The 12,850-nt window shown below is 60.2% G+C and overlaps 1 protein-coding gene across 2 annotated transcripts; it reads right to left on the bottom strand.

The window, feature by feature from the left end:
- Nucleotides 1-2,337: 2,337 nt before the first annotated feature.
- LOC136371150 (cAMP-dependent protein kinase inhibitor beta-like) lies at nucleotides 2,338-4,618 on the bottom strand. 2 transcript variants are annotated; one of them, XM_066335031.1, is made up of 3 exons: nucleotides 4,555-4,618; nucleotides 3,189-3,340; nucleotides 2,338-2,659 (listed from the first exon to the last, which is right to left on the bottom strand). In XM_066335031.1, exons 2-3 carry the CDS (start codon nucleotides 3,331-3,333, stop codon nucleotides 2,577-2,579), a joined length of 228 nt encoding a protein of 75 aa, XP_066191128.1. In that variant the 5' UTR covers nucleotides 3,334-3,340; nucleotides 4,555-4,618; the 3' UTR covers nucleotides 2,338-2,576. The 2 variants fall into 2 exon arrangements, with proteins under 2 accessions (XP_066191128.1, XP_066191127.1); XM_066335030.1 differs by lacking the exon at nucleotides 4,555-4,618 and adding an exon at nucleotides 3,661-3,747.
- Nucleotides 4,619-12,850: the final 8,232 nt, after the last annotated feature.

Here is a 12,850-nt window from a genome sequence, read left to right as displayed (position 1 = left end):
AGGGACACCCAGTGACAGGAACACCCAGTGACAGAGACACCCACACACAGGGACACCCACATGGCTGCCCCTGCACACCCACCCACCGGAGCACCCATGAACACGGCCACCGCTCACCTGCAGGGACACGCACACACACGGATACACACACAAACATGCACACACATGGATAAACACACACACGGATGCACACACATGGATAAACATGCATGGATGCACACACACACGGATACACACACACACATGGATGCACACACACATGGATGCACATACACATGGATGCACACACACACACAGATGCACAAACACAGATGCACACATACACATGGATGCACACACACACGGATATGCAAACACAAAAATAGATGCACACACACAAATAGCTGCACACACACACACATGGATGCCCACACATATATGGATGCACACACACACAGATGCACACACACACATATGGATGCACGCACACACACACACATATGGATGCACACACACACACACATATGGATGCACACACACACACACATATGGATGCACACACACATGGATGCACACGCACACATACGGATGCACACAGATGCACACACACGGATACACAAACAAAGATGCACACCCACACGGATGCACACACACACACGGATGCACACACACAGATGGATACACACAGATGCACACACACGGATACACAGACAGAGATGCACACACACACAGATGCACACACACACACATGGATGCACACACACAAATAGATGCACACGCACACACATGGATGCACACACACACATGGATGCACACACACACGGATGCACACACACACGGATGCACACACACACATGGATACACACACGGATACACACAGATGCACATACACGGATACACAGACACAGATGCACACACACACAGATGCACACACACACACATGGATGCACACATGGATGCTCATGCAAATGGATCCCACACAGACAGATGTGCACACACAGTGTTTCCAGTGTGTGTGGGGGCCCATGAGCCTAGCCATGGATGTACACACACACACGAGAGCCCATGGCAATGACCGCCCACGTAAATGGGTGCCCACACACACACACGTATGCACACTCACAGGAATGCCCAAGCACACGGTTCCCATGCCCATAAACACTCGTGTAAATGGTGCCCAGGCCCCGAGATGCTCATACACACGGATACTCACACACACGGATACACACACGTGGATTGCACACACACACGGATACACACACACAGATACACACACACACACGGATGCACACACACACGGATGCACACACACACGGATACCCACACACACGGATGTACACACACAGATACACACACACACACGGATACACACACACACACGGATGCACACACACGGATGCACACACACACACAGATACACACACACACACGGATGCACACACACACACGGATGGCCCTGCACTTGCCCATCACACACAGCCTCCCTCCCATCCAGGGCTGGCCTCCCTGCCAAGGGACAGTGCCCGAGAGCCCGATGGTGGCCGGGACACCACGGGGTGCTGGGGATGGGGACTGCAGGACACGGTGACCCCGCCCGTGGCCCCGCCCGGCTCTCCTGGTCCGCGGGCCGTGTCAGAGGGGACCTGGGCTGCGGGATTCCTTTGCTGGTCCCACAGCGACAGCTGTAGGTGACCGTCCGGGATGGGATGGATGGAGGGATGAGGTGGCTCCAGCTCCACGTCCAGCCATCCCGCCCGGCTCCGGCCAGCGACCCCCAGAGCCGGCAGACGAGCCCTCCCTGAGCCCCTCAGTGCCCGGGCAGGAGGGTCCCATCCCGTCCTCTGGCAAGAGCAGAGGGCTGGGCACGGCCAGAGCCTGGGAAAGCCTCACTCCGTGTCTCCGGCATCCCCAAAGGCCGCAGGAGCCGGCTGGCCCCGCCCGGGGAGAGGATCCGGCGTGGGGACAATGGGTGACCTGGCTCGGGAGCTGGGGGTGCTCTGTGGCCCTGCTGCCCACACCCCAAACTCCCCAGCGCCCCCCGCCGCAGGAGCTGGACCCCGCTGGGGTGCTCTGCTCCTCACTGGGGTCCCTCACAGACGCGCTGGCAATCCGGGGGCTTTGCTTAATGCCCGGGGGACTCTCGGGTTGTGTTTCCCCACCTCACCTCCCCAAAACCCGGGAAGGGCTCCCGAGTCGCCCAGAAGAAAGGCCAGAAGACGAGGTGGTACCCAAAAACATCACAGTGAACACCACACTCAGCAAGAAACACCCGTGGCTGCTCCTGCGGCCAGGAGGGTCCCCCCGGGACCCCCCCGCGCTCGGCTCCGCCAAATGCCCCAGAAGAAAAATATTCCTCCCCCCGAGTCCTGGCCCAGGGCGTGTGTGGGAACGGCCCCTCGGTCACGGCAGGTCCCCTCCAGGTCCCCGCCACGTCCCCGCCACGCGCCGCTCCCCCATGGCCGGGGGGACGCTCCGGGGTCCCGCTGCGGCAGCACCGAGGAAATCCCAGCGGACTCCGGCTGTGCCAGGAAAGCCGGGCTGCTGCCCCACAGCCTCCTCCTTCCTCCGCCGGTCACAAGTGTCCCCCCCGGGCGGGGTTAGGACGTGTCCTTCAGCTCGGGGCTGGGGGGCTGCGGAGGGGGCACCTCCGCCGAGGGCGACTGCATGTCCTGGGCACTGCCTGCAGGAGAGACGAGGGGACGGGTCACGGGGTGGGAACAGGGCGTGCAATCACCGAATCACCGAGGCTGGAAAAGAGCTCCAAGAGCATCGGGTTCAGCCTGTGCCCGATCCTTGTCCCCAGTCCAGTGACCAGGCTTTCCCCGGACCCTTCCAGGGATGGGCACTCCAACCCCCCCAAGGCCTGAACACCCTTTCCATGGAGGAATTTTCCCCAATATGCAACCTGAACCTCCCATGGCCGTTCCCTCTCCTCCTGTCCCTGTTCCCTGGGAGCACAGCCCGACCCCCCGGCTGTCCCCTCCTGGCAGGGACTTGTGCAGAGCCACCAGGTCCCCCCTGAGCCTCCTTTTCTCCAGGCTCAGCCCCTTCCCAGCTCCCTCAGCCTCTCCTGGGGCTCCAGACCCTTCCCAGCTCCATTCCCTGCCCTGGGCACGCTCCAGCCCCTCAGTGTCCTAATCCCGGGATGAACACGGGAACCCCTGTCCCTGCTCACCCCACATCCTCCCCGGCTCCTCCTGGTCACCCACCTGCGCTCAGGGACATCTCGGCCAGTTTGAGGGGCAGGTCCGCGGGGCTGACGCCGGCGGGCGAGCCCAGGATGTCGGGCAGGGCATTACGCCGGCCCGTCCTGCCGGAGGATGCGAAATCCAGCACGGGTTCCACCTCGGTCATGCTAACCCTGGGGAGAGACGTCCCCTCTGTCACCCCCGGAGCACGGCGAGCGGAAGGGACCCGGCTCTGCTCCGGGCTCTGTGGTGCCCTCTGCTCCCCCTGCACCCGCGCTGCTCCCCAGGAGCAAAGGCAGGGCCACCCTGGGACTCACTGCCCCCACCCCGGCACCTTTGGGTGCTCTGATCCCCGCTGGTCACTGCAGCGTGGGGCTCCCAGGGGTCCCAGCAGCACCCCCACCCCAGGGGGGCACCCCCGCCCAAGGGATTCACCCCCACCCCAGGGGGACACCCGACCCCAGGGGGACACCCCCACCCCAGGCAGCCTTACCGGGCACCCTCCAGCCTGGCCTGGCACCGTGTCTGCCCCGTGACACCACAGGCGACAGGGGTGACTCCCCGCTGGGTCCCCTCAGGTCCGACCTGGGGGAGGCAGAGTAGGGGGTCACCAACGGGGCAAGGAGCCGTGAAATGGGAACAGGGAGCGAGTCTGGGGTGGGGACAACAGGGAGTGTCCCCAGGGGAGCACCCACAGCACCCTGGGGGCTGCCCTGAGCCTCGTCCATGGTGGGAAAGGGGATGGATGGTGGGATGGAGGGATGGAAGGATGGATGTGGGATGGATGGATGGATGGTGGGATGGAGGGATGGATGGTGGGATGGGTGGATGGATGGATGGATGGAGGGATGGATGGATGGGTGGAGATGCAGAGGTGACAGGGAGGGAGGCTGAGCCAGCACTCAGAGGACTGCATGGAGTCCTCTGCCTGGGGACAGCACCGTGTCCCTTGGAGAGGGGCTTTGCTGAGCCAGGCAGCAGCGGTGCTGGGGTGCCCTGGGTGGGTGGTGTCTGTCCTGGGAAGCCCCTGGAATCAGGAAAACCCGACTGGCATGGAGCCATCCTGATGCCTGCACTGCTGGGACCTTCTTGAGGTGTTTGCTCAGCTCTGGAAACACTTTGGGCTTTTGCCATGGGAGGTGAGAGTGGCACCGAGTGGCACAGGGGTGGCACAGAGTGGCACAGGGGTGGCACAGAGTGGCACAGGGTGGCACAGGGGTGGCACAGGACCTGGCAGGGACAAGGTGCCCTCCAGCCCCCAAATCCTCTCCACCCCCCACAGAGCACAGGGACCCCAAACCACCACCCTGTCCCCTCCAGGCCAGGTGTTGGTGGCAATGCAGGGACTGGTGTCCCCAAGCTGGTGGCAGTGGGGGTGTGAACTCACCGGTGTCCCACTGGGAATCCCTGCTGGGAAGCAGTGCTGGGGGCCACTGGGAATTCCCGCTGGGGATCACTGGAATTCCCGCTGGAGATCACTGCAGGGAGGACGAGCCAAGGTCCCCGGGCGCAGGTGCTGTGTGCACAGGAGGGGTGACCAAGGCTGCGAGGAGGGGAGAAATAAATGATTAACCCGGGAGGTGATTCGTGATTAGTTAATTAGTGATCGGTGCTGGGGTGGCTGTGCCATGAGGGGCAGGACCCGGGTGCTGCTCGGGGGGAAACTGAGGCACGGGGCGGGGCTGGGGGTGACAAGGGCAGGGGCAGTGACAGAGGTTCCCTGTCCACCTGCACAGCCATCGCCCTCTGGAGCCACCTGCAGTGCTCCAGCACAGGTGTGTGCACTGTCACACGTGTGTGAATGGTCATGTGTGTGTGCATTGTCAGTGTGTGTGCATTGTCACACCTGTATGTGCACTGTCACATATGTGTGCATTGTCACACGGGTGCGAATTGTCACATATGTGTGAATTGTCACATGTGTGTGTTTGTGTGTCTCACCTCTGCCTGGGCTGTTCCATGTGACTGTATGAGTGTGTGCACATGTGGCATTCCCTGGCGTATGTGTGACAGTGTGGCACCCAGTGTGGCACCCCCTGACACTGTGTGTGCATGTGTCACATTCCCTGCCACACCTCTGTGCACGTGTGGCACTCCCGCTCATGTCTATGTGACAGTGGGGCAATCCCTGTCACAGGTCTGTGCACGTGTGGCACTCCCTGACACACCTGTGTGACAGCCCCTGTTACATGTGCATCCATGTGTGACATTCCCTGCCACATGTGTGTGCCTGTGTGACAGTGTGACAGCCCCTGCCACAAGTGTATGCATGTGTGACATTCCCTGTCACACCTGTGTGACAGTGTGGCACTCCCGGTCACACATCTGTGCATGTGTGGTGCTCAGTGACACACCCGTGTGACAGTGTGACAGCTCCCGTTACACGTGCATCCATGTGTGACACCCCTGCCACACTGTGTGACACTCCCTGTCACTGTGTCTGCACATGTGGCACTTCCATGTCACCTCCTTGTCCCAGAGTTTGTCACCCCCCACCTGGCACCGCCTGTGTCACAGCAGCACCTGGGGGAGCCCCGAGCCTGGCACAGGGACACGTGTGACATCCCTGGGGGTGTCCCACCGTGTCCCCCGGGACTGTTTGGGAACACACACCTGCGTGTGATGGTGTGAGCACACGGGCACGTGCATTCCAGGGCGCTCCATGGGTTTTGGGGACAAATCCTGCACGGGAAGGGCTGTCCTGCCCTTGGAGGGACTTAACAGCCACGGAGATGTGGCACTTGGGGACAGGGGTTGGTGGCTGAGGGAATGGCTGGACTCTGCTCTCGGTGGGGTTTTCCAGCCTAAAGGATTTAGTGATTCCCTGTGATTCCCTGTGGATTCCCGTGGATCCCTGTGATTCCCTGTGATTCCCTGTGGATTCCCGTGGATCCCTGTGATTCCCTGTGGATTCCCGTGGATCCCTGTGGATCCCCGATGCCATGTTCACACACACACACGTGTGCACACTCGCACACGCTCACGCACAGATGCTCTGCACGCCCCAGCAGAGCCACAGCCCCGCAGGCCGGATCAAAGCTCCTTCCCAACAGCCCCGGCGCCTCCCGCTGCCTCCAGCGCCGGAGGATGAGGAATAATCAGCCTGCAGGACCTGCTGGATCCTGCCCTGCCCGCAGCAAAACGCTCCCAGGGATGAGGGATGGCGTTGGATCCTGTGTGTTCACCCCGCTCTGAAAAGCCACACCGGGGATCAGGACCCTGCTGCTGGCCGGGGACCCAAACCTGGGGTTGTCACCACCCTGAGCACTCCTGGGATGCAGCATCGCTGTCCCTGGACTCCTGGGGACAAAGCCACCAACACCTGCCCCATGCCACCACCTCCAGGTCCCACGGGCAAATCCCACCCGAATGGGGCAAATCCCACCCGAATGGGGCAAATCCCACGGGATAAACGCGGTGAGGGAGGATTTCCCCCTCTAAGCAGCGACAGTTTCTGTGGCTTAACGTGGCCTCAGCCTAAGAAAGCTCCCGGAGTCACATGGGAGCTCCTCTGGCTGCTGCTTTAATGCCCCTAATGGGATAGAGGAGGGGAGGGCAGAAATTAGCCTCAATCCCTGCAGGGCACGGGCCACAGGGAAGGTGCTGGGAGAGGCGGAAGGGAGGAGATGGACACGGATGTGTTCCTTGGTCGGGTTCCCTGGGAATTGCAGAGCCCTGGAGGAAGGTGTGACCCACCTGGGGATGGAGCATCAAAGAAACCCAGGTCAGGGTCAAACACCCCCCTGGACACATCCCCCAGCTTTGGGATGTCCCCTCTAACACAGCTTTGTGGGGTTCCTGGGGGTGGCAGGGACCCCAAACTGCACCTGGAGCCTGGGGACCAGCACGGGCACACCACAGCTTTGCCAAACACATTCCCCCGCCAGGGACAGCAAACCAGGAATGCTCCAGGAATTCAGGACCTGGGAGGTGTTACAGGGATCTTGAGGATTCATTTAGCCACAAGGATTTGCCTCTTCATCTTCTGAGTTGTTAATGGGTCATGAGCTCCTCCGGAAGGGGGCTTGGGGCATTTAATGGTCTTGGCTTTTTCTGTTTGGGGGGTTCCTCCTGCTCGTTTAATTCGACATTTTATGGGCTCCGTGCTGGGAATGCTGCGGCCTGGAACAAACCCTCCAAAAATCCACCAGCAACACTGATGAACATGGTGAAGAGTGGGAAGGATTTAGCGAGATGGAACTGTAAAATTGAGTGAAATGGGAAGGAAAGAGCTGCCCCAGGTCAGGAGGGAATGGGAGCATCATCCAGGAAAATGAGCCAGGAGTCCACACGGGAGGGAAATCCAGCGGGGCCGGGTTAACCAGAGCCTGACAGGCACCAGACAGCCCGAGCAGCCCCTGGAGCCGGGAACAGCAGATGGCAATAATTAAACACAGGATAAAATCTGGAGCTCTCCCGGGGAGGCAGCAGGTTCGGTTCCTCTCCAGGGAAGTGGCTGCAGGCTGCTGGAGCCCCGGGGGTGCTGAGCCAGGTGGGAACGGGCTGTGTCACCTGCCCAGGGACAGCTCCTGGATCCCAGTGAGAGGGAGGGAAGGGGAGAAATATTGTCCTGAACTCGTCCTTTCCTGGGAAAGGGGGAAAAGGCTGCAGGGATGTAGGCTGGTGCAGGAATATTGAACGGGGAAGGTGCAGAACGACTTTTGGAGTACACGAGGTTTTGCTCCACACAAGGAAGTGTCCAGAGAGGATGATCCGTCCTGCCAGGGATGCAGCTTCCAGGACACATTCCCGTGGGATGTTGACACCCCTTTGCCTGCCCTCAGCAGTGGAACCTCTTCAACCATGGCCTGGCCCTTTTATCCCTAAATGCCCAGGATTCCAGGTGGGCCAAAAAGGGATTTGGGCCGGCTCGGATCTTGCCGGGCTCCTTTGGGGTGATGGTCAGGAGTGAAGCAGTGCAGGATCCAAGAGAACCTGAATCCTGCTTGGACCATCAGCAAGGCCTGCCACTGGTTTCTCCCCAGTTTTCCCCAGGCTCCCTGGCTCTTTCCCAAAGCTCTGAGGAGTTGTTCCAGTGGGATTTCTCAGCAGAGGTGACACTGGCTGCTCCCCAAAGCTCTGACCCAGCCTGAGGAGGTCCAGCACATCCCGGTACCTGCAGGGTTGGCTCCTCCCTGTGATTCCCTTCCCAACACAGCCCATGTTCCAAAGGCACGGGACAAGTGGCTCCCACTCCTTCCCTTCCCTCTCCATGGAGCAGCAGATCCTCCTCGTTGGGATCATGCACTTCCAGAGGAATTCCCATCACCCTCTGAGCCCCTTCCCATTGTGTCCTGCCTTGAGCTCTGACCTTCCTCCTGCTCTTGCACACTCATCCTCACATCCAGACCTGATTTCCCTCTTCTCCACCACTCCTTGTGCTTGGATCGTCTAATCCATGGATTTAGGAATTGTCTCTTTGTCCCCTCCATCACCCTCACATCCCTTTCCCCTGCTCCCTGCCTGGTCCCCGTCACGGCCCTGCTGATGGGCAGGACCTTTATTTAGGCTCAGTCCCACCCCTGCTCACACCCAAACCCTGAATTATTCCACCCAGACCTCTCCCTGGATCCTTTTAAAGATCAGCCTTCACCTTCTGCTTCCTTTTGCACAGTTCAGGGTCTCACTGCCCAGAGCAGCTGTGGCTGCCCCTGGATCCCTGTGAGTATCCAAGCCCAGCCTGGGACATGGGAGGTGTCCCTGCCACGGCAGGGGTGAGACTGGATGTGCTTTAAGATCCTTTCCAACCAGGGATTCTATGATTTTTATTTTTTTTTTCCCAGCTGTAGGACTTGGAATTTTTATTTCCACACAAAGCCTGAGCTGTGTCCCAGCTAATACCGGCCTAGGCAGAGCACAAACCCTTCCTGACAGGCTCAGCGGGGCTTGTGGGACACTGGGACCTAAACTCGTGTTCAAGGCAAGGAGAAGGAAGGGCTGTGAAATGGGACACCGGTAATCTCCATTCCCTGTAATTCCCGGCTTCCAGCAGGGAGATGTGCACGGGAGGAGGGGTTTGCTGCTGACATCCACGGAATGGAGCCGCCGGCAGAAGCAGAGGCTGTGTTATTTCTCCATCAGCCAGGGGGATGATGGCAGAGTTCAGCTCTGTTACTATCCCACAAAAACCAGGAAAAATCGCTAAAACCCAACCCGAGTCTGCCCAGAAGGGATTTCAGGGTGTTTGTATAAACTGCCCCTTTGGTTTTTAACACTGGAAACACAAACCAGAGCCATCCCTGCTCCAGTGTGGGGGTGAATCCAGATCTTGTGCTCCCTGACATCCCAATCCTGAGTTTCCCTGAGCAAACCCAAATTCTGCCAACCCAAACCCAGGGGCTTCCAGACCTGGGGGTGCTCCCACCACGTCCCACATCAGGGCTTGGCGTCCCCCCAGGGCAGGGACCAGAGAAAATCCCCTCTGGATCCTGCAGACCTGGATTGGGCCGGGGAGAAGCACTCCAGAGGACTCAGCAGTTTAATCCTGGCACAGCTCTGCTGAGCTCAGCATTTCCTGGGAGTCCACACCGGGATAAAATTGAGGCATTTTTCCTCTGGGAGCAGCTCACGGGGCAACCTGGAGAGATGCTGGAAGCACCGGGCAAACCTGGCTGTGTGATTCCCTCGGGACCTCCTGGCGTCCAGCCCTGGACAGGCCCGAGCTGCTCTAATTAGAGAGCAAAGCACCAAAGGCTCAGTGGGCAGAGGCACGAGGACATGGACTGACACTTCAGGGCTTCATCCCGCATCCCAGACCTCCAGGAGAGGGCATGGAAAACCTGGATAACCACGGCTGTGCTGCCCATGGCGCCCAGAGAGGGAATGGCCAAATCCCAGCTCCTCTTCCCCATCCTCTGAGGCTCCCAGCCCGGCACACATCACTGCTCCTCATCCCTCTTGCTTTCCCTGGGATCCCAGTTCTCCCCTGGGGAACGTTCCCATCCCTTTGTGCTCAAAGCAAGGATTTCTGGCTTTCCCATCACACGGAGCTGAGTTTCTGGGGGCTGGGAGTGGCCAGGGGGCACTCAGGGCTCTGGGAATGCTGCTGCTGGCAGGGATGGAGCTGCTTGGCGGGAGGACACCCCTGAGGGAGGGATCAGCTCCCTGGCCAGGCTCTGATCTGTGCGCTGGGTAAAGCACGGTGGTGGGAGCAGCTCAGGGCCGGCAGGGAGGTCTCCTCTGCAACACCAGGGGTAGGAAAAGCACCCAGAAACCACCAGCCATGGCCATTCCCCGTGGGAACATGGCAAATCCCAAAGGCTGGCAGTGCCTTTATTCCCAGTGCCAGGGGCAGGGGACAGCTCTGGCATCCAGCAGGGAGAGATCCTCACCCCACTTTGGTTTGGGTGGGGATGGGGATTGTTGCTGCAGGAGCAGCTCCTGGAGCCTGCCCATGCCCTGTGGGGAGGGAAGGAGGGAGGGAAGGAGGGAAGGACGGAAGGGATAGATGGATGGATGGATGGATGGATGGATGGATGGATGGATGGATGGATGGATGGATGGATGGATGGATGGATATATGGATGGATGGATGGATGGATGGATGGATGGATGGATGGATGGATGGATGGATGGATGGATGGATCCCACTCCATCCCAGGGAGGAAGGGGAGCTGCTCCAGCCACTCCCAGGCCAGCCAGGTGCTCACCAGCGTGGAAGCTGTGACCTATTCCAGAGCTATTCCTATTCCATCCTCCACCCCCATCAGTTAATTCCCTTTAATTAACTGATTAAAGGTAATCAGCTGGAGTGGTGGGAGGAGCACAGGAATTTCTCCTGGGGAGTTTGGATGCCCATCAGGGATCCTATAAAGGTGCTGGGTGAGCCTCCCTTCCCCACATTCCTCAGTCCCATCGGCTGCATCCAGGTCCTTTTTGAGTCCAGGGGGGAAAAGCGAGATCCCCTTTGGCATGAGGGGATGGGGGCCGCCCCCAGCCCCACGGGGACCCGGCACCTGGATAAGCCAGCCCCACTCTGGGCATCAGGGCAGTCAACGGGAGCTCCACATCTCCGCGGGGGAGGAAGGGATCTAATGAGGGTAATTAGGGTGATTGAGCCCTGGGTAATGGAGCTCCCAGCAGAACCATCAGTTCCCTGCTCCGGCACACCACAAACTGTAATTTTACATAATAAAACCAGGTAATTTTGCATAATAAACACATCACCCACATCCAGAGCAGTTTCATTCCTCCCCAGGTTCGGGCTCCCTCCTCCTCGAACGGTGTTCACCTTCTGCCCCAGCCCGAGCATCCCGGGTGGAGCTGACAGACACGACCCGGGGACGGGACCGGGGACACCCTCGGCTCCCCTGGCTGCCGAGCCGTGGGTGGCGCAGGGAATGGTGCCAGGTGGAACCTGGGGAGCTGTGACAAGGGCTGTGGGCTGTCACCGAGTGCCAGCTGGGTGCCACCGAGCACATCCCAGGCTGGGCCACGCCGGGAGTGCCATGGACTGGGTGACACTGGACTCGTGTGCCACGAGAGCCTCATGTCCCTGCATGAGCTCCTTCTCCTCCATCTGGTGGCACCTGGAGAGGCCCCAGGTCCAGCTGGGAATGGAGGAGGCTCCCAGCCCTGCCAGAGCACCCAGAATTGCGGGGGGCAGAGGCAGCTGAACTTTCCCTAGGGGCTCTGGCTCCCCGGGGAGCCCCGGGAATGTGCTCCCCCAGGCCCCTGGATGGAGCCTCTCCTTCCCACCGCAGCTCAGCCAAGGAAAGAGGTGGGAAACTTCCAGGACACCCGGTTTTGAGGCAACAACCCCCACCCAAGGTGGTGAGGCCTTGCGTGGAGGTGATCCAGATGTTTCCTACCATCCCTGCTCCATCAGGATTCTCCAGCTGTCACCACCAGCCTGTGACAAACCCCTCGGCCCCTGGAAGGGCAGGGAAGGGACCAAAAGCCAAGGAGGGAAGAAATCCGTGCAGGCACGCTGGGATCAGAGGCACGGCTGGAGAACCGCGATGGAGCAGAGCCAGATCCAACACCCCAGGGCTGAGCCAGGAGCGGGAATTGCCTGTTCCAGCAGCCAAGGGCAGGGCAGGGCCATGGTCCCCATCCTGCTCATGGTCCCCCAAGATCTGGAGCACCCAGCCAGAGCTCCTCCAGCTGCCCCAGGAGCTGAACCCCCAGAGCACCCCCACTCTGCCTCCCAGTGTCCCCGTCCGGGGAGAAATGCCGGGATTCCCTCAGTTTAAAGAAGAGAGAATCTGGCTCTGCCACCCCCTTTCCCCTTCGCAGCCTCCTGCTTTTTGGGGGGAGATGGTGCTGAGCAGGGGAGGGGTGGGGACAGGGGGACAGCGGCAGGGCTGTGTCTGTTTGTGACAGCAAGGACTGAGCTGTCCCTTGGTGGACACCCCAAGGTCACGGGCCGGGAGGATTCGGGGTGAGCACGGGACATCCTGCCTCTGCCACCTCCTCGGTGGCACTGCCACCCAGCCAGGGGACAGCAGCCAGCGCCGGGGACCAAAGGGACCCGATCCAAGCATCTGCAGGGGCAATCTGCCAGAATGATGCCCCGAAGGCAGGGAGGAGGGGCCGTCCCTGGGGGAAGCCCTTTCCTCTCCGGAGGAAGCACCACAGGAGTGTGTCCCCTGCCCGGGGGGTGCTCAGCCCCGGGGGGGACTCTCCGTGCCTGGGGACCGCCGCAGCTCCCCGGGCCCAAATCGTCTGGGAAGCTCCAACCC

Source organism: Sylvia atricapilla, chromosome 24, assembly GCF_009819655.1.
Source record: "Sylvia atricapilla isolate bSylAtr1 chromosome 24, bSylAtr1.pri, whole genome shotgun sequence".
Taxonomy (NCBI): domain Eukaryota; kingdom Metazoa; phylum Chordata; class Aves; order Passeriformes; family Sylviidae; genus Sylvia; species Sylvia atricapilla.
Note: the sequence above shows the minus strand (reverse complement) of the source record. Positions and strands in the feature narration are given on the sequence as shown.